General features: G+C 39.1%; 1 protein-coding gene across 1 annotated transcript in view; it reads right to left on the reverse strand.

Annotated features, from left to right (window-relative positions):
- Nucleotides 1-22,762, reverse strand: part of LOC311283463 (hemicentin-1-like) — a 47,007-nt gene that overhangs the window by 13,973 nt on the left and 10,272 nt on the right. The window contains exons 9-12 of the mRNA XM_084397881.1: nt 2,583-2,840; nt 2,240-2,497; nt 1,896-2,153; nt 1,534-1,788 (exon numbers count right to left, since the gene is read on the reverse strand). Coding sequence (XP_084254007.1) covers nt 1,534-1,788; nt 1,896-2,153; nt 2,240-2,497; nt 2,583-2,840 — 1,029 coding nt within the window. The remainder of the gene's footprint in view (nt 1-1,533; nt 1,789-1,895; nt 2,154-2,239; nt 2,498-2,582; nt 2,841-22,762) is intronic.

Consider the following 22,762-nt stretch of genomic DNA (forward strand, 5'->3'; position numbering starts at 1 on the left):
GATTTGCTTTTTTATTCTTTAGACAGAGACCGTTTTCAAAAACTTGCACTTTGAAACCTGTTTTCAAAAGTTTGCGTTTTTCAGGCACCCAAAACGCCGTTGTCGTGAAAATGAATGGCAAAAAAGTTGAGAATGGTGTCATGTTAAAAGGTCCCTAAGTGTTAAAGTTAATGAGATAATTAAGTGATGATTGAGCATTAGTGATGAACACCTGCTGTTAACAAGCAGAATCACTGAAGGAAAGAGAAACACAAGAACTACAACTGACTTCAGCCACAGGCTTAGATGAAAGATAAAAGAAGACATTAAATCTGTGAAGATCTCAGCAGAGGAGGATTAAACAACTCCACAAACAGCATTACCAGCTTCACTTATTACTAACCAGACTGACTTTATTTCTGTCGGACGCCTACAGAAGTTCTTATTCAGAATTAACAGAAGGCTGCGTTTACACTTGGCATGGACATGCGATCACCGAGATCAATCAAGCAGATCGGATCATAAGCCAATCAGGACACGGTGCGTTTACACCTGTCTACATAAAGTGGCATCTGTATTTGGATAACAGAACGGATCTTGCATTCCTGTGAAAAAAATAAAAAAATAAAAAATAAGTATGGCTCCGGTACAAAGTCGACCTGAAGTGGTGGGTTTTCTTTTAAAAACAGTTTTCAGTTGGGGTACATTTTACAAATCTCGCAAGTTGAGGAGGATGAAGTACTAATAAAGTGGATAGATGCCGTAATGGAACAACACAATTGTTAGAGTCAATATACATCAGTGAATCAGTCTATATCACAACAATTATAAAACAGTCAATAGGCAGCCATCATCACCTGATCTCATGTCACTTTAGCTTTCTTTGCTGCTGCAAATGTGTTTGACAAACACACTGTCACAGCGGTCAAAAAAGACAAAAGATATAATAAGAGTTAAGAGCCCAACTAATGGAAACACTAATCACTGTTATGGTGACTTCAAATGAAACAAATTAGAGTTACACCTCTGTTAATTCTCAATAAAAACTTTTGTAGACGTCTGACAGAAATAAAGTCAGTCTGGTTAGTAATAAGTGAAGCTGGTAATGCTGTTTGTGGAGTTGTTTAATCCTCCTCTGCTGAGATCTTCACAGATTTAATGTCTTCTTTTCTCTTCAGTTAATTTTATCTGAGGCTGTGGCTGAAGTTGTAATTATTGTGTTTCTGCTCGTGTCTTTTTTCTGTTCTCTTCTTCCTCCAAGTGATTATTTTTGTTAACAGGCTTATTAAGGCTGAGATGACTTCATATTTAATAAACACAGATTTTGTGGCTCAGATAAGGTCCAGTTCTGGTTTATTTATTTGCTCTTGGCTGATATGTGGCATTGCTATGGCCTGCTTGTGGCCCAGATCTGGCAAACAGGAGCGGTCCGCCCAAGTGTTGTCATTCCACACTGCATGTGGGCCAGATCATCTTTCCACATGTGCCAGATGTGGGCCGGATATGGGCCAACACAATGTTGCTATGTGGGTTGCTGAACGACCATTAACTCACACATGATGTTTAACTTCACATTATCAGAGTATTTCTCCCCATGTTCATTGATGGACTTGCACTTGTATTCTCCACTGTCATCAGAGCTGATCTTTGAGATGTTGTAGATTCTTCCAGATCCTACAATCGTTCCTCCTTTAAACCAGCTGATTTCTGCAGGAGGGTTTGAGTCACTGATGCAGTTCAGAGTCACTGAATCTCCCTCCACTATTACACCAGATGGTCTGATGGACACTGAGACGCTCCTGGGAGGATCTGTATAGACAAAAAAGTGTAAAATGACATGCAGTGAGACAAATCATTGCAAAAAAACAAAACAAAAAAAAACTACCAGAACTGGTTAAAAATAAAGGCAGACTTACACATGATATTCACATTCACAGCAGCAGAAGTCTGAGATCCATGTTTATTTCTAGCAGAGCAATGATAGTCTCCGCTGGCCTCAGACTTAATATTAGTGATGCTGTAGGTTTCACCAGATTGCAAAATATTCCCTTTTCCTTTAATCCAGCTGATTTCTGCAGGAGGGTTTGAGTCACTGATGCAGTTCAGAGTCACTGAATCTCTCTCCATTATTTCACCAGATGGACTGATGGACACTGAAACGCTCCTGGGTGAGTCTGAAAAGGACAAAAGAAACTCTGTACTGATGTTTTGCATTTGGTAATGACCAAATATGTTGTTTACTGAACCATCATTAACTCACACATGACGTTTAAAGTCACAGGATCAGAGTATTTCTCTCCATGTTCATTGATGGACTTGCACTTGTATTCTCCACTGTCATCAGAGCTGATATTTGAGATTTTGTAGATTCTTCCAGATCCTACAATCGTTCCTCCTTTAAACCAGCTGAAGTTCAGAGCAGGAGGGTTTGAGTCACTGATGCAGTTCAGAGTCACTGAATCTCCCTCCACTATTACACCAGATCCACTTATCAACACTGAGACACGCCTGGTAGGATCTGTTAAGACATAAAAAAAGGTTAAAATGACATGCAGTGAGAAATCATTGCAAAAATACTCTTCCAGAAATAAAGGCAGACTTACACATGATATTCACATTCACAGCAGCAGAAGTCTGAGATCCATGATTATTTCTGGCAGAACAACGATAGTCTCCGCTGAACTCAGACTTAATATTAGTGATGCTGTAGGTTTCACCAGATTGCAAAATCTTCCTTTTTCCTTTAATCCAGCTGATTTCTGCAGGAGGGTTTGAGTCACTGATGCAGTTCAGAGTCACTGAATCTCCCTCCATTATTACACCAGATGGACTGATGGACACTGAGACGCTCCTGGGTGAGTCTGAAAAGGACAAAATAAACTATATACTCATGTTTCGCGTTTGTTAGTCCACTTACTCAGATAGCAATTGTTGTCTGGTCCAGCTCCGGGTCACACAGCCAGTTTCTCTCGGCCCACATACAGCAAAGAATGACGGTCCTGGGATGGACCAGATCTGAACTACAGACATGAGCCACACATGAGCCATAAGTGGCCCAAATCTCAGACAAATAATAACCCATAACCAGCCCTGAACTGCCATCAGTAAACCAGATCAACACCAGTCTTTAGAAAGACAAAAAAAGAAAAAAATGTCCAGGGTGCTCAGGGAGTTCAATAAAAAAGAAAGTGTTTGAAGGTGCTCTTTGGGGTCAGGAATTCAAATAAATGTAGGAAAGAGAAGATCCAAGGCACTCTTCAAAATTATTTAAAAAGCCTTTATTTGACTGGCTATATCATGGTAGAAATTTTAAAAGACATGGGGGGAAAAAGCAACCCATGTGTAGCGGCACAAACAGCCTTCTTCAGGATGTGCTTTCCAACCAAACAATTTCCTCTTTTATGTGTGCTAATTAGAAACACCTGAGTGACATAATGCATACACATACAGAGAAAGTCCACTAGGTGGCTACATTGCAAATTGAATCCAAAGACAAAAAAAAAAAAAAAAAAAAGAGGATGAAAGACAAAAGTAGGCTAGACACAGAAAGCATATATCACAAAAAAGGACTGAAGTCTATTTCTTCATTCAACCCAGGGTTTACTGTGGCCTGTAGCTCATATATATATATATATAATGTTTCTCTCTGTAAAAGTAATTTTAATTGGTCACCACCCCTAATACTCTGTTTAATAGTTTCTAAACCCTCAACCATTAGGCCTTCTGGATTACTATTGTGCACATTTTGGAAGTGTTTTGCCATAGGGTAATCTAAATGAGCTTTTCTAATGGCAGTTTTATGCTCCGATACTCTGTCTTTGAGACGTCTCTTGGTCCGGCCTACATAAAAGCGTCCACATTTGCATGATAACCCACAAAAGTAGTATTGCAATTAATGAATGGTATATTCATTTTTATGAATATACCATTATATATTATTATCAAGGTATATTGTTTTTTTTAGCCAATTTGGATGGAATCTATCTGCTTTTAACATAGTGTTCCTATCTGTTGTTTTACGATACACAGTAGTATGGAGCTTCCCATCTTTACCAGTATAAATGGTTATATCTAAAAAGTTAATAGCCATTTTGGAATGTTCCATGCACAATTTTATATTCCTATCATTATTATTCAAGTGATCATAAAATTATAACAGTTCATCATAAGAACCACCCCATATCAAAAGAATATCATCAATGTACCTCCCCCAAAAAGGTTAGCATAGTTAGGGGCAAAGCATGTACCCATCGCAGTGCCCCGAACCTGAATATATAGTAGGTCTTGGAAAAGGAAAACCCTGAGTTCGGAGGGAGGCAAAGAGTCTGTAGGTCTATTCATCAGAAAATGTTGTAGAGCTTTTAGTCCATCATTATGAGCAATATTTGTGTAAAGAGACTCCACATCCAGTGTGACTAGGAAGCAGTTGTCTGGAGCTCTCATGTCACTTAAGACCATTAACACATGAGTAGTATCCAGGAGGGAAGTTGTTGGCTTGATGTGAAAGTCTATAAAAGCTCTGTGAGAGAACTGTTGAACGATATGATGGGCCTGCCTGGAGGATATTCAAGAGACTTGTGGACCTTTGGGAGCATAGAAGGTGGGTATTCTAGGATGTTGACATAGGAGGAAATCATGCTCCTGGTTTGAAATCCACCCAGTATCCTTCCTGTTCGCAGGAGTGATGAGATAGTTAGTAGATTATGTTCCCTTAACGGTTGGCTGTCTCGGTGGTGTCCGCTTAATAATATAGAATTCATAGACAATTGGAAAAAATGTTGGGGCAAACCTGACCTGTTGAAAAGAGATGGTATTCATCCCTCCTGGGATGGTGCTGCTCTTCTCTCTAGTAATATGGCTCATAGTCTTAGAGCTCAAACATGACAATCTGGGGCTCAGGTCAGGAAGCAGACAGACTGGCTTAACCGACTGTCTGCTAGCGGCCTCGCGTCACCAAGGTCAGATAAATCCTATCACATAGAGCCTCTTTCACCTAGCTATCATCATATAGAGACTGTGTCTGTTCCCCGAATTTGGAAATCCAAAAAACGTTTAAACCCAACTAAGGTTAAAAATTTAATTGATGTTCAACAAATAAAAAACAGCTATAATACAGATGAGCAAATGCTAAAGCTTGGGTTGCTGAATATTCGATCGCTTCCCAGCCAGCACAGCCATGTGGGGCCCAAATGGGTTTGACCTGGGCTATCTAACTGGGACCCAGCCAGTTTTGTCCTCGGTTTCCATGTAGGCCCCACATGGGTTTGCCCAGATGAAATGAACACTGCTTAGTGTGCACACTACAGTCTGTTTAATGTAACACTGAATCAGTGTTGGAGGTAATGAGATAATTAAGTGAATGAATAATGATTGTGCATTATTGACGAACACCTGCTGTTAACAAGCAGAATCACTGAAGGAAAGAGAAACACAAGAACTACTTCCAGCCACTGCCTTGGATGAAATCAACTGAAGATAAAATACATTACATCTCTCAAGATCTGATTAAACAACTCCACAAACAGCATTACCAGCTTCACTTATTACTAACCAGACTGACTTTATTTATGTCAGACATCTACAGAAAATAATTAAGAAGAGGTTTAGATGTTGATTACTTATTTGAAAGTAATAGTTTGATTTGATGTTACCACTGTGACGATCAGTGTGTGCTTTAGTCAGGCTCTTGACTTTTTAACATTAGTTTTTCTCTGGCAGCTGTGTCTGTTTGTTATGGTGAGAACAGCAAGAGAAAATATAATCAGATGCTGTAAGCTGATTGATGATAAGAATATAATCATCATATATTGGCTTAACTCACTGATATTATGTGTGAGGATTATATGAATCTCAACAATGGTGACATGCTTCATGGTGCAATGCATTCTGGGAGCCATGGATAAGTTTCGTATGATGCAGTCAGAATGCATTGCAGCATGCAGCATGAAGCATGTCACCATTGTTGAGATTCATATGCTGATTCTTGATGTCTGTGTGCAAGTAGAACTTTCAGTAGTCCAACATGTGTAAATGGGGTTTTAAAAATCATTTGATGTTCTGATTAAATTCTATTATTCTTTTGCTGTAGAATCACAACAATAAATAAAATGAATAACATACTACCCGTATAAACCTCACACATAATATCAGTGAGTTAAGCCAATATATGATGATTATACTCTTATCATCAATCAGCTTACAGCATCTGATTATATTTTCTCTTGCTGTTCTCATCATAACAAACAGACACAGCTGCCTGAGAAAATCTAATGCTAAAAAGTCAAGAGCCTGACTAAAGCACACACTGATCGCCACAGTGGTAACATCAAATCAAACTATTACTTTCAAATAAGTAATCAACATCTAAACCTCTTCTTAATTATTTTCTGTAGATGTCTGACATAAATAAAGTCAGTCTGGTTAGTAATAAGTGAAGCTGGTAATGCTGTTTGTGGAGTTGTTTAATCAGATCTTGAGAGATGTAATGTATTTTATCTTCAGTTGATTTCATCCAAGGCAGTGGCTGGAAGTAGTTCTTGTGTTTCTCTTTCCTTCAGTGATTCTGCTTGTTAACAGCAGGTGTTCGTCAATAATGCACAATCATTATTCAATCACTTAATTATCTCATTACCTCCAACACTGATTCAGTGTTACATTAAACAGCCTGTAGTGTGCACACTAAGCAGTGTTCATTTCATCTGGGCAAACCCATGTGGGGCCTACATGGAAACCGAGGACAAAACTGGCTGGGTCCCAGTTAGATAGCCCAGGTCAAACCCATTTGGGCCCCACGTGGCTGTGCTGGCTGGGTTACTTCAAAAGCACTCATTGTTAACGATATGATTTCAGATAATAACCTAGATGTGCTGTGTTTGACAGAAACCTGGCTAAAACCAAACGATTACATTACTTTAAATGAATCAACCCCGCAAGATTACTGTTATAAACATGAGCCTCGTCTGAAACGCAAAGGGGGTGGTGTTGCTGTAATCTATAGTAATAGTTTCAAAACCACTAAGAAATCAAGTTTTAAATATAATTCTTTTGAAGCATTGGTGCTTAATGTAAAAATATATAGTGTAAACGATAAATCACGTTTGAGATTTGTGCTGGCTACTGTATACAGGCCACCAGGGCACCATACAGACTTTATCAAAGAATTTGCGGACTTTCTATCAGAATTAATATTGACTGCAGATAAAGTACTAATTGTTGGTGATTTTAATATACACTTCGATAATGAAAAAGATGCATTGGGATTGGCATTTAAAGACATTGTAAATTCAATTGGAGTTAGACAACACGTGTCAGGACCTACTCATCGTCGTAATCATACTCTAGATCTAATATTATCACATGGAATAGATGTGGATGCCGTTGAAATTCTGCAGCAGAGCGATGACATCTCAGATCATTATCTAGTCTCGTGTAAATTACATTTAGCCAAGGCTGCAAAGCCAACTCCGTGTTTCAAATATGTGAGACCTATCACTTCTGCTACTAAAGATTGCTTTATTAATAATCTTCCTAATCAGTTTCATCATCTCAGCATCTCAGATAGCTTAGAAGAACTTGATATTACAACAGAAACGTTTAACTCTCTCTTTTCCAGCACTTTAGACACAGTTGCTCCGTTGCGCTTAAAGAAGATTAAAGAAAATAGTCCAACGCCGTGGTACAACGAGCACACTCGGGCCCTTAAGAGAGCAGCCAGAAAAATGGAGCGCAACTGGAAGAAAACAAAACTAGAGGTATTTCGCATTTCATGGAAAGAGAGCTCAATTACTTACAGAGAGGCTTTAAAAGCGGCTAGATCTGCTTATTTTTCAACCCTATTAGAAGAAAATAAACATAATCCTAGGTATTTATTTGAAACGGTGGCTAAACTAACGAAAAACAAAGCTTCAAGCCCAGAAGTTTCCAAGCAGCACAGCAGTAATGACTTTATGAACTTCTTCACTTATAAGATTGATAATATCAGGGACAAAATTATAACTATGTGTAGCAGGGTGAAGTGTATCTGTGTTGATTATTGGCCAGTGTCATGTGAAACCATTGAACCTATCAACAGTCTGGTGTCATGGTATAAAATGGGGAGGTTGTTTGTCACTTGGGATGCGTCGTCGACACCCGTACCGCCCCTTTACGGAGGCCGCCATTTATGAATGGAGAGTATGAAGTGCTGTCTCGGCTCTGTGCGGCCGTGCACAGTCTGCCCCGGGCTTTGAGGTTGGTAACCTACGTCTGTTTTGAGGATTTTCATCAATGGAATGTGTATTTACTATTTTGAGTCTGTGTAGTTCATTGACGAGCAACCGGCGGTATGTTGAGGCCAGCGAACACGCATAGTGCTGCGCTGAGAACGTTTCCGGTATGTATGAGAGCCATTCGCGTGGTTTGTCCCTTTTATTGTTTTATTAGTAATTTTTTCTGTTTCATGTTCGACAGATTTGAGTGACGAGAGCAAGGGTTTCACCTCTATATTGCGGGAAGAGATGCGCGTCTGTTGACGTAACGCACTGCTGTCTTGCCTGGGCTTAGTTTTGTCGTCTTTTCGTTGGAGCGAACTTAAACTTGCATAACAGCGAGCTGGGACGATTCCTCGCCGCAGTGTGCGAATTAACGTGGAAGCGCGGCTGTTTCCTCGCTGACTTGTTCTGCTCTTTGAGTGTGTGTGCGGCCGATCGTGGCATGTTTGTTTTATTTTGATGTGTCTTTTGGTTTGTTTCGAATTTTAATTTAGATTTCTTTATTTTTGTCTTGTGCTCATTTTTGCGTATTTTGTATGTAATTTATTTTTCTTTGTTTAAGTTTAATTAGTTTATGTTTTGTTTGTGTATTTTTATTTATTTAATGTTTGTGAACTGACGGTGTCCTTTCTTTTTTTCTCGTAAACAACGTGACGAAGAAAGTGTATTGAGGAGGGGTTTATAGCTGCTGTTTAACGGGGTTTACATTGAGTGCTGTGTTTGAGTGACCTGACTTCACCAGAGCGGGTGTGTGTGGATATTAAGTGTGTTGTGTGAATTGAGGGTCACAGCAGGCCATCTCCCTCCTAATTAAGCTTTCTTGTGTATTTGTATTTTTGTATTTATTTCTTTATTTTGAAGTTTTGTAAAGTGGTGTTTGTTTTCCTTTTCTTTTTGACATGTGAATATTGAGCCCTTGATAGATTAATGTATTGATGGTTTTAAATTTTGTATTTGAATAAAACTGCCTCATCATTGATATTCCCTGGCCTATCTCTCTGCTTACCCATTTCTTTTGGTAACGAACCTGTGCGCTCCCTGATTTGGGGCTGATAGTTCCCGGTATATACCGGGTGGCGTAGTCGAACGTTATATAATAGTTTCATACAGTTCCCTCAGTACCTGACGCCACTGGCTACATTTGGCGTAGTGTCGGCAGGGTTTCCATATTTTGGGTGAGCTTATTTTGAGAAGTGGGTCTGGGAGTAGGCTACTTGAGGCAATATTTTATATATTTTTTTTACTGTTGGTACATTGTATGTTTGAAGTTTAATTTCTCTTTGTTTTTCTTTTTTTTTTTCTTGTTTTCTCTTTTCTTTTTTTCTAAAGGCAAGGCAGCAGTGTGTTTGTAAGTCCCCTCTGTTGGTGACTCCCTCTGCATGTGGTAAGTGTGTAGCAATGGAAGCATGGGAAGAGATTAGGCTCCGCCCTAGTGTTGAACGGGGGGATTGCACTAGTTATATTCGCATTGCGGGAATTATTTGGCTGTTCTCAGTCATATGTAGCCGTCATGGCGGAGCACTGTAACCAGTGTCTCGTGTTTCCCGTTGTGTGGCCGTCATGGCAGAGCACTAACCAGTGTCTCGTGTTTCCCGTTGTGTAGCTGTCATAGCTGAGAACTTGTGTATCACTTGTTCCTCGTCGTATAGCCGTCATGGCAGAGCACTGTAACCAGTGTCTCGTGTTTCCCGTTGTGTAGCTGTCATAGCTGAGAACTTGTGTATCACTTGTTCCTCGTCGTATAGCCGTCATGGCAGAGCACTGTAACCAGTGTCTCGTGTTTCCCGTTGTGTAGCTGTCATAGCTGAGAACTTGTGTATCACTTGTTCCTCGTCGTATAGCCGTCATGGCAGAGTACTTGTAACAAGTATCTCATTCGTGTTTCTTGTGTAGCTGTCGTAGCTGAGAACTTGTGTATCACTTGTTCCTCGTCGTATAGCCGTCATGGCAGAGCACTGTAACCAGTGTCTCGTGTTTCCCGTTGTGTAGCTGTCATAGCTGAGAACTTGTGTATCACTTGTTCCTCGTCGTATAGCCGTCATGGCAGAGCACTGTAACCAGTGTCTCGTGTTTCCCGTTGTGTAGCTGTCATAGCTGAGAACTTGTGTATCACTTGTTCCTCGTCGTATAGCCGTCATGGCAGAGCACTGTAATCAGTGTCTCGTGTTTCCCGTTGTGTAGCTGTCATAGCTGAGAACTTGTGTATCACTTGTTCCTCGTCGTATAGCCGCCATGGCAGAGTACTTGTAACAAGTATCTCATTCGTGTTTCTTGTGTAGCTGTCGTAGCTGAGAACTTGTGTATCACTTGTTCCTTGTCGTATAGCCGTCATGGCAGAGTACTTGTAACAAGTATCTCATTCGTGTTTCTTGTGTAGCTGTCGTAGCTGAGAACTTGTGTATCACTTGTTCCTCGTCGTATAGCCGTCATGGCAGAGCACTGTAATCAGTGTCTCGTGTTTCCCGTTGTGTAGCTGTCGTAGCTGAGAACTTGTGTATCACTTGTTCCTTGTCGTATAGCCGTCATGGCAGAGTACTTGTAACAAGTATCTCATTCGTGTTTCTTGTGTAGCTGTCGTAGCTGAGAACTTGTGTATCACTTGTTCCTTGTCGTGTGGCCGTCATGGCAGAGTACTTGTAACAAGTATCTCATTTGTGTTTTTCGTTGTATAGCCGTCATGGCAAGAAGACTCATAATAAGGTTCTCCCTTAGTGTTTGCTGGGACCCACGGCAGAGGTGAGTCTCTTGGGGCTGGGGACTAATCGTCGGGGCGACGATTCATAATGTGGGGGTGGAATGTAGCAGGGTGAAGTGTATCTGTGTTGATTATTGGCCAGTGTCATGTGAAACCATTGAACCTATCAACAGTCTGGTGTCATGGTATAAAATGGGGAGGTTGTTTGTCACTTGGGATGCGTCGTCGACACCCGTACCGCCCCTTTACGGAGGCCGCCATTTATGAATGGAGAGTATGAAGTGCTGTCTCGGCTCTGTGCGGCCGTGCACAGTCTGCCCCGGGCTTTGAGGTTGGTAACCTACGTCTGTTTTGAGGATTTTCATCAATGGAATGTGTATTTACTATTTTGAGTCTGTGTAGTTCATTGACGAGCAACCGGCGGTATGTTGAGGCCAGCGAACACGCATAGTGCTGCGCTGAGAACGTTTCCGGTATGTATGAGAGCCATTCGCGTGGTTTGTCCCTTTTATTGTTTTATTAGTAATTTTTTCTGTTTCATGTTCGACAGATTTGAGTGACGAGAGCAAGGGTTTCACCTCTATATTGCGGGAAGAGATGCGCGTCTGTTGACGTAACGCACTGCTGTCTTGCCTGGGCTTAGTTTTGTCGTCTTTTCGTTGGAGCGAACTTAAACTTGCATAACAGCGAGCTGGGACGATTCCTCGCCGCAGTGTGCGAATTAACGTGGAAGCGCGGCTGTTTCCTCGCTGACTTGTTCTGCTCTTTGAGTGTGTGTGCGGCCGATCGTGGCATGTTTGTTTTATTTTGATGTGTCTTTTGGTTTGTTTCGAATTTTAATTTAGATTTCTTTATTTTTGTCTTGTGCTCATTTTTGCGTATTTTGTATGTAATTTATTTTTCTTTGTTTAAGTTTAATTAGTTTATGTTTTGTTTGTGTATTTTTATTTATTTAATGTTTGTGAACTGACGGTGTCCTTTCTTTTTTTCTCGTAAACAACGTGACGAAGAAAGTGTATTGAGGAGGGGTTTATAGCTGCTGTTTAACGGGGTTTACATTGAGTGCTGTGTTTGAGTGACCTGACTTCACCAGAGCGGGTGTGTGTGGATATTAAGTGTGTTGTGTGAATTGAGGGTCACAGCAGGCCATCTCCCTCCTAATTAAGCTTTCTTGTGTATTTGTATTTTTGTATTTATTTCTTTATTTTGAAGTTTTGTAAAGTGGTGTTTGTTTTCCTTTTCTTTTTGACATGTGAATATTGAGCCCTTGATAGATTAATGTATTGATGGTTTTAAATTTTGTATTTGAATAAAACTGCCTCATCATTGATATTCCCTGGCCTATCTCTCTGCTTACCCATTTCTTTTGGTAACGAACCTGTGCGCTCCCTGATTTGGGGCTGATAGTTCCCGGTATATACCGGGTGGCGTAGTCGAACGTTATATAATAGTTTCATACAGTTCCCTCAGTACCTGACGCCACTGGCTACATTTGGCGTAGTGTCGGCAGGGTTTCCATATTTTGGGTGAGCTTATTTTGAGAAGTGGGTCTGGGAGTAGGCTACTTGAGGCAATATTTTATATATTTTTTTTACTGTTGGTACATTGTATGTTTGAAGTTTAATTTCTCTTTGTTTTTCTTTTTTTTTTTCTTGTTTTCTCTTTTCTTTTTTTCTAAAGGCAAGGCAGCAGTGTGTTTGTAAGTCCCCTCTGTTGGTGACTCCCTCTGCATGTGGTAAGTGTGTAGCAATGGAAGCATGGGAAGAGATTAGGCTCCGCCCTAGTGTTGAACGGGGGGATTGCACTAGTTATATTCGCATTGCGGGAATTATTTGGCTGTTCTCAGTCATATGTAGCCGTCATGGCGGAGCACTGTAACCAGTGTCTCGTGTTTCCCGTTGTGTGGCCGTCATGGCAGAGCACTAACCAGTGTCTCGTGTTTCCCGTTGTGTAGCTGTCATAGCTGAGAACTTGTGTATCACTTGTTCCTCGTCGTATAGCCGTCATGGCAGAGCACTGTAACCAGTGTCTCGTGTTTCCCGTTGTGTAGCTGTCATAGCTGAGAACTTGTGTATCACTTGTTCCTCGTCGTATAGCCGTCATGGCAGAGCACTGTAACCAGTGTCTCGTGTTTCCCGTTGTGTAGCTGTCATAGCTGAGAACTTGTGTATCACTTGTTCCTCGTCGTATAGCCGTCATGGCAGAGTACTTGTAACAAGTATCTCATTCGTGTTTCTTGTGTAGCTGTCGTAGCTGAGAACTTGTGTATCACTTGTTCCTCGTCGTATAGCCGTCATGGCAGAGCACTGTAACCAGTGTCTCGTGTTTCCCGTTGTGTAGCTGTCATAGCTGAGAACTTGTGTATCACTTGTTCCTCGTCGTATAGCCGTCATGGCAGAGCACTGTAACCAGTGTCTCGTGTTTCCCGTTGTGTAGCTGTCATAGCTGAGAACTTGTGTATCACTTGTTCCTCGTCGTATAGCCGTCATGGCAGAGCACTGTAATCAGTGTCTCGTGTTTCCCGTTGTGTAGCTGTCATAGCTGAGAACTTGTGTATCACTTGTTCCTCGTCGTATAGCCGCCATGGCAGAGTACTTGTAACAAGTATCTCATTCGTGTTTCTTGTGTAGCTGTCGTAGCTGAGAACTTGTGTATCACTTGTTCCTTGTCGTATAGCCGTCATGGCAGAGTACTTGTAACAAGTATCTCATTCGTGTTTCTTGTGTAGCTGTCGTAGCTGAGAACTTGTGTATCACTTGTTCCTCGTCGTATAGCCGTCATGGCAGAGCACTGTAATCAGTGTCTCGTGTTTCCCGTTGTGTAGCTGTCGTAGCTGAGAACTTGTGTATCACTTGTTCCTTGTCGTATAGCCGTCATGGCAGAGTACTTGTAACAAGTATCTCATTCGTGTTTCTTGTGTAGCTGTCGTAGCTGAGAACTTGTGTATCACTTGTTCCTTGTCGTGTGGCCGTCATGGCAGAGTACTTGTAACAAGTATCTCATTTGTGTTTTTCGTTGTATAGCCGTCATGGCAAGAAGACTCATAATAAGGTTCTCCCTTAGTGTTTGCTGGGACCCACGGCAGAGGTGAGTCTCTTGGGGCTGGGGACTAATCGTCGGGGCGACGATTCATAATGTGGGGGTGGAATGTAGCAGGGTGAAGTGTATCTGTGTTGATTATTGGCCAGTGTCATGTGAAACCATTGAACCTATCAACAGTCTGGTGTCATGGTATAAAATGGGGAGGTTGTTTGTCACTTGGGATGCGTCGTCGACACCCGTACCGCCCCTTTACGGAGGCCGCCATTTATGAATGGAGAGTATGAAGTGCTGTCTCGGCTCTGTGCGGCCGTGCACAGTCTGCCCCGGGCTTTGAGGTTGGTAACCTACGTCTGTTTTGAGGATTTTCATCAATGGAATGTGTATTTACTATTTTGAGTCTGTGTAGTTCATTGACGAGCAACCGGCGGTATGTTGAGGCCAGCGAACACGCATAGTGCTGCGCTGAGAACGTTTCCGGTATGTATGAGAGCCATTCGCGTGGTTTGTCCCTTTTATTGTTTTATTAGTAATTTTTTCTGTTTCATGTTCGACAGATTTGAGTGACGAGAGCAAGGGTTTCACCTCTATATTGCGGGAAGAGATGCGCGTCTGTTGACGTAACGCACTGCTGTCTTGCCTGGGCTTAGTTTTGTCGTCTTTTCGTTGGAGCGAACTTAAACTTGCATAACAGCGAGCTGGGACGATTCCTCGCCGCAGTGTGCGAATTAACGTGGAAGCGCGGCTGTTTCCTCGCTGACTTGTTCTGCTCTTTGAGTGTGTGTGCGGCCGATCGTGGCATGTTTGTTTTATTTTGATGTGTCTTTTGGTTTGTTTCGAATTTTAATTTAGATTTCTTTATTTTTGTCTTGTGCTCATTTTTGCGTATTTTGTATGTAATTTATTTTTCTTTGTTTAAGTTTAATTAGTTTATGTTTTGTTTGTGTATTTTTATTTATTTAATGTTTGTGAACTGACGGTGTCCTTTCTTTTTTTCTCGTAAACAACGTGACGAAGAAAGTGTATTGAGGAGGGGTTTATAGCTGCTGTTTAACGGGGTTTACATTGAGTGCTGTGTTTGAGTGACCTGACTTCACCAGAGCGGGTGTGTGTGGATATTAAGTGTGTTGTGTGAATTGAGGGTCACAGCAGGCCATCTCCCTCCTAATTAAGCTTTCTTGTGTATTTGTATTTTTGTATTTATTTCTTTATTTTGAAGTTTTGTAAAGTGGTGTTTGTTTTCCTTTTCTTTTTGACATGTGAATATTGAGCCCTTGATAGATTAATGTATTGATGGTTTTAAATTTTGTATTTGAATAAAACTGCCTCATCATTGATATTCCCTGGCCTATCTCTCTGCTTACCCATTTCTTTTGGTAACGAACCTGTGCGCTCCCTGATTTGGGGCTGATAGTTCCCGGTATATACCGGGTGGCGTAGTCGAACGTTATATAATAGTTTCATACAGTTCCCTCAGTACCTGACGCCACTGGCTACATATGCAACCATCTACTACAGTATCGCATCAGGCAGTGCATTGTAGTCTCCCTGAGGAAAAATTTGATTTATTCGTATCTATAGGAGAGGAAGAATTTACTAAACTCATTAAATCATCTAAATCTACAACATGTATGTTAGACCCTATACCGACTAAGCTACTGAAAGAAATACTTCCAGAGGTTACAGATCCTCTTCTTAATATCATTAATTCATCTTTGTCTCTAGGATACGTACCAAAAAACTTTAAGCTGGCTTTGATTAAACCGCTTGTTAAAAAAACGCAACTTGATCCTTCAGAATTAGTCAATTACAGGCCGATCTCGAATCTACCTTTTCTGTCAAAGATATTAGAAAAGGCAGTATCCTCACAACTGTGTTCCTTTCTTGAAAGAAATGATATCTGCGAGGATTTCCAGTCCGGATTTAGACCGTACCATAGTACCGAAACAGCTCTCGTTAGAGTCACAAATGATTTGCTCTTATCATCCGATCGTGGTTGTATCTCTCTATTAGTGTTACTCGATCTTAGTGCTGCATTTGACACCATCGACCACAACGTTCTTTTAAATAGATTAGAACATTATGTTGGCATTACGGGAATTACGTTATCAGTTTGTAGCAGTAAATGATGAGATGTCTCATCGATCACAAGTTCAGTATGGCGTACCACAAGGCTCAGTACTAGGACCGCTGCTGTTCACTCTGTACATGCTACCCTTAGGAGATATCATTAGGAAACATGGCATTAGCTTTCACTGTTATGCCGATGATACTCAGCTCTATATTTCTTCAAAACCTAACGAAACTTATCAATTCACAAAATTAACGGAATGCATAGCGGATATAAAAAATTGGATGACTTGTAATTTCCTACTTCTAAATTCTGAAAAAACAGAGTTTCTAATTATTGGACAAAAAACTTCCTCACGTAATAACCTAGAATACTGTCTAACACTTGATGGCTGCTCTGTTAAGTCTTCGTCGTCGGTTAGGAACCTGGGTGTGCTCTTTGATACCAATCTTTCATTTGAAAATGCTTGGGTCTGAATTCCTCATTATTATAGCTCCACAGGCCCCTTTTCTACCCCCCAGCGGGCATCTTGATGTCAAAATTACGTGAAGAAATAGGTCAAAAATGAAAGTCAAATTGACGTCAAAGTGTTGATGTCACCCACTAAGCAAAATGATGTCCGGAAGACGTCTTTTCAATGTCTTTGTTACAAAAATCGGACGTTGAAATGACGTCCACTGAGGAGCCAGAATGAAAGTTTTATGACGTCTTTTTTTGACGTGTTCTGCACGTCCGATATAGACGTTCATCGAACCTTCGTACAAGGTTAAAAACTAGTTCAAATGTGGCCATTGTGGACATATTGCAACATCATTTATGGTCTCATTTAGACATAATTACTTTGACTATTGCTGTCAGATGATCTTAGTGAGAATAAACAGAGGTTTAGATGTTGATATTTGTTTAATTTGAAGTGTCACCATTGTGGTGATCAGTGTTTGCTTTAGTTGGGCTCTTGGTCCCCTTTCTTTATACTTTAACTTTTCTTTGACTGCTGTAACAGTGTGTTTGTGTAACACAATTGTTGTGGCAGAGAAAACCTAGAAAAAGTTTGAGGTGTTATCAGCTGAATGTTGATGATGACATAATCATCACAAAATGGGCCTTTAATATTGTGTTTAAAGTTTTGTGTTTATATGTGGCATTCATAACCACCAACCTTGTGGAACTGCATTATTGGTGCCAAAAGCATTAAAATGATCACTTATTTGAAGGTGTATAAAAAGCATGTGCACATGTTTTCAGCAAATGTGTCATATAGTCACACACAGACATCAAGATTTTGGATATGAATCACAACAACGGTGACAATCAAATAAAAAAGCTTGGGAATTAAGGATGAGTTTTGTACTACGAAAGCTACCCATCATGCATTGCAGCATGAAGCTTTTTTTTTTTTAAATTGTCACCATTGTTGTGAATCATATGCACAATCTTGATGTCTGTGTGTGACTATATGATACATTTACTCAAAACATCATGCTGTTGAGCACATGCTATTTATACATCTTCAAATAAGTGATCATTTTAATGCTTTTGGCACCAATAATGCAGTTCCACAAGGTTGGTGGTTATGAATGCCAAATATAAACACAAAACTTTAAAAACAGATGCCCATTTTGTGATGATTATGTCATCATCAACATTGAGCTGATAACACCTCAAACTTTTTCTAGGCTTTCTCTGCCACAACAATTGTGTTACACAAACACACTGTTACAGCAGTCAAAGAAAAGTTAAAGTAAAAAGAAAGGGGACCAAGAGCCCAACTAAAGCAATCACTGATCACCACAATGGTGACACTTCAAATTAAACAAATATCAACATCTAAACCTCTGTTAATTCTCACTAAGATCATCTGACAGCAATAGTCAAAGTAATTATGTCTAAATGAGACCATAAATGATGTTGAAATATGTCCACAATGGCCACATTTGAACTAGTTTTTAACCTTGTACGAAGGTTCGATGAACGTCTATATCGGACGTGCAGAACACGTCAAAAAAAGACGTCATAAAAACTTTCATTCTGGCTCCTCAGTGGACGTCATTTCAACGTCCGATTTCTGTAACAAAGACATTGAAAAGACGTCTTTCGGACATCATTTTGCTTAGTGGGCAATTTGATGTCAAGATTTGACCTTTGCTGATGTAATTTTGCCAAACAAAAAGGTGAAACGCATGGCCGTACACTTATTACCAGCTTCACTTAAAACTAACCAGATTTGCTTTATTTAATTTCCGGTTTAAATAAATATAATATTTAAATAGTTTAAAATATATTAAACATATTTTGATGACACCATGATGGTGGTTAGCGTTTGCTTTAGTTGTGCTCTTGGCCCTTGACTCTTTAATATATTTTTTTTTTTTTCTGGCTGCTGTAATTGTGTGTTTATAAAGCACAACTGTTGTAGCTTAAAAAGCCTTGAGATCAGGAGATGTTGGTGGTTTATTGAAGATGATGACAATATCATCATGTAATTGCCTGAATCTCTGATCTTATTCAGTTTCTAATGTTTGATTATATAGGACTTGTGATTTTAATGTTGTATTATAATAGAAGCCATTTAATTTAACAGCATGAGAATATTATATATATTTTTTTTTATTAATACAGGATTTTAAAAACATTTAATGCATTGAACTCAACATAATTACTTAGCTATCAAGAATCAGTGTATGACTCTCAACAATGGTGACAATCAATGAAATGCTTCATGCTGCAGTGCATGCTGGGTACCACCAATCAAAACTCACCCATATCTCCCAGCATGCATTGCGGCTTTAATAAATTATGCAGCTGGAGTTGATCTGATTATCTGGATATTTTGTTTGATTGTGACCATTGTTGAGATTCATACGCTGTTTCTGGATGTCTGTGTGCGTCTAAGTAATGCCATAGATGAAACATTTTTGTGCACTAAATAGTTATTAAAAACCAAGTACATTATTTGATAAACAACACTGCTAGATCTGCTGTAGAATCAAATTACTTCTATCATGAATAAAACTGCTTTTAAACCACAAGTCCTATATAATCAAAACATTAGACACTGAACATGATCAGGAATTCAGGCATTTACATGATGATATCATTGTCATTATCATCAATAAACAGCCAACATCACCTGATCTCATTTTCTCATGGCATTTTTAGCTACAACAACAGAGCTTTATAAACACACAATTATAGCAGCCAGAGAAATTTTTATATTAAAGAGTAAAGGGTCAAGAGCACAACTAAAGCAAACGCTAACCACCATCATGGTGACTTTAAAATACAAACATTATTTACCTGTCAGGGATCACTGGTGATCCCAGATTATTTTAGTTCAAAATATGTTTGAGCTTATATATCTCAATATTAATAACAGTCTGGTTAATTTTGAGTCTTGAACTATAAACTCTCAAGTGTTGGCTTTCTAAATGTATGTGTGTTATGTTTCTATTCAGAATTACTTATGAGCAGTTACCTTTTTATTTTGGCCATTTCATGTATGCAGCACTTGCCAAAATTGGGGGTGATGGGGAAGGGGTTAAAATACAAAATATGATTTCATTAAACTGGAAATTAAATAAAGTAAATCTGGGTAGTTTAAGTGAAGCTGGTAATAAGTGTACGGCCATGCATTTCACCTTTTTGTTTGGCAAAATGACATCAGCAGAGGTCAAAATCTTGACATCAAATTGACATCGACACTTTGACGTCAATTTGACTTTCATTTTTGACCTATTTCTTGACGTAATTTTGACATCAATTAATGTCATATTGATGTTAAATTGACATCAAATGCCCACTGGGCCCTTTTCTGATGTGCGTCTGAGAGCAACTCGTTTTGGTACGGTCTATTTAAATACAATTGAGACACTTCATACCCCGCCCCCTCTCCAGGTTGCAGAGGTTCAACTCCACCCCGTTCGGCCATTTTTGTAGTTTGATAGCAGAGATACGATTATCTAGCAGCACAGAAACTTTTTATTCACACGTTATTAACAAAATGTCAACAACGGAAGACTTGTCCAGCCAGCCTTACATGTTCGAGCCAGAGTCGGAGCCGGAGCGAGATGAAAATGAAAACGACGAACCTGTAGAACAACGTCTTCATATGGATGTAACGTTATCGCAATGGTGTGTTACTGTATTTACACATGAAACTTTGGTCTTCCGACCTTTTACCACCGTGTCGATTTATTTTGATTAATATGTGCGAGGGAGAGAGAGCAAGACAGCATCTAGTTTGGAGGCGGTGAAGTCTTGTTTACACTTTTGCCTGGCTCCGAAGAGAGAGAGAGAGCACCATTAGACGGTGTAATGAACCGTGTGGGTTACTACATCCAACAACCGAACATTTTAACTTACCCTCTCGTAACTTCTGCATCCTTTAGCTTGGACTACAAAATTGCAGCGAGAAATAAAAATGGCGGATTGCTCGAAGTGTTGGGCCAGAAATCAATGTCCTTATTTGGCAGTTCCGCTGCAAATACTGTGACGTAATAGTTCAAAAAACGTCATAGATAGAAAAATCGGAACAGGTTGAAAAATATGACCAAAACAGAATATGAAGATATCAACGAAGCACCTGAAGAGAATAATTTCAACTTTTCTGTACTTCTAAACACTCCAAATATACAACAAAATGCACTTAAGGGCTAAAAAAGTGGATTTAGCATGATATGTCCCCTTTAATGTCAAACCAAAATTAGAATTTTTTCCAACTCAACTCAACTCAACTCAAGAGTGTTAAAGTTAATGAGATAATTAAGTGATTAATTGAGTGATAATTGAGCATTATTGAAGACACCTGATGTTAACAAGCAGAATCACTGAAGGAGAAAATCACAAATTGTAAGTTACCATTATGGTGATCAGTGTTTGCTTTAGTTGGGCTCTAGACCATTATACATTCACTTTAAATTTTACTTGTCTACTGTTATTGATTTATAACAGTCAAATGAACAAAGAGACAATGTGATCTGATGGTGTTGTTTATGTTTTGACATAATCATGTTGTGATCCAAAAAATTAACTTATTGAGATAGTTTGGTTTAACTTGTTAATTACAGCAGCTCTGTGATTCTACAGCATATGATTTTCAATATTTTTCATATAATCCGAAATATTTAATAAACATTGTCCTGATCAAAAGACTTTCAAATGAATTTATTTAGAAACACAGACATCAATAATCAGCCTGTGAATCTCAACAATGGTGACAATAATAAAGCATGTTGCAGTGGCTGCCACCAATCACAAATCATTAATGGCTCCCATCATGCATTGCGGTATGAATAAATTATGATCTGAATTGTCTGTGTAATTTACTTTTCCTAATTGAATATTCTGCTCAAAACCATTGTTGAGATGCATAGACTGAATCTTGACGTCTGTGAGTGCCATAAAAAAAAAGACTTTTTGTGTTTTTTTTTTTCAAAACAACTTTTAAGAAATCCTTTGTATTATATCTAAAATTCTGGATATTTATGCAGAATCACAGTTATTCTGTGATCCACAACATAAATGTTAACATCAGGTGTCTTCAATAATGCTCAATCATCACTAAATTAATCACTTAATTAGCTCATTAACTTTAACGTTAATTTAACACTGGAGTTTTTGCTGTGTACTTTGAGTTAAGGTAAACCGTTGAGTTGGAAAAAAATACAATTTTGGTTTGACATTAAATCAAAATTTATGGTTTTAACTAAATCATAAATACAATTTGAGAAAAAAAAAAAGTAGCTGTAACAAATTACATCAATTGTTTTAAGTTAATCCAAAGTATCATTTTTTTTCAGTGATAGCGTAACACTTACTTTGAGGCAAAGTGAAAACAGAAGGTATAAACTGAAAATCACAATTTTCCATTGGACTAATGTAAATATTAGGGCTGGGCGATATATCGCACGATATTTTTATGCGCATCTCGTCAGTAAAGCCGGTTCCTCGATTAGTAGTAAATCACCATCACCTGCTTTCAGATGGAGCGGTGTTAAATTAACACTCCTGGGGCTGGGAGTATGAGTCCACACTCAAGAGTGTAAAGTGTTAAAATATGAGCGTTAAATTAACACTCAAGAGTGTTAAAGTTAATGAGATAATTAAGTGATTAATTGAGTGATAATTGAACATTATTGAAGACACCTGATTGATGTTAACAAGCAGAATCACTGAAGGAGAAAATCACAAATTGTAAGTTACCATTGTGGTGATCAGTGTTTGCTTTAGTTGGTCTCTTGAACCTTATATGTTTACTTTAATCTTTACTGATGTTTGTCTGCTGTTATTGATTTTTAAAAGTAAAATGATCAAAGTAAAATGAGATCTGACAGTGTTGGTTATGTTTTGACATAATCATGCTGTGATCTGAAAAATGAAACTTATTGATATAGTTTGGTTTAACTTGTTAACAGCAGGTTTGTGGTTTTTCAGCCTATGATTATCAGTACTTTACTTATAATTCAGAATATTTAATAAACATTGTTCTGATGAAAAGACTTTCAACTAAATTCATTTAAAACACAGACATCAATAATCAGCCTGTGAATCTCAACAATGGTGACAACAATAAAGCATGTTGCAGTGGCTGCCACCAATCACAACTCATTAATGGCTCCCATCATGCATTGCGGTATGAATAAATTATGATCTGAATTGTCTATGTGTTATGGGAAAATTGATATTTTCTCTATATTTTATTTTCAATGATTTAACAAAAGAATGCCATGC

This window comes from Rutilus rutilus (assembly GCF_951802725.1).
Source record: "Rutilus rutilus genome assembly, chromosome: 2".
NCBI lineage: Eukaryota > Metazoa > Chordata > Actinopteri > Cypriniformes > Leuciscidae > Rutilus > Rutilus rutilus.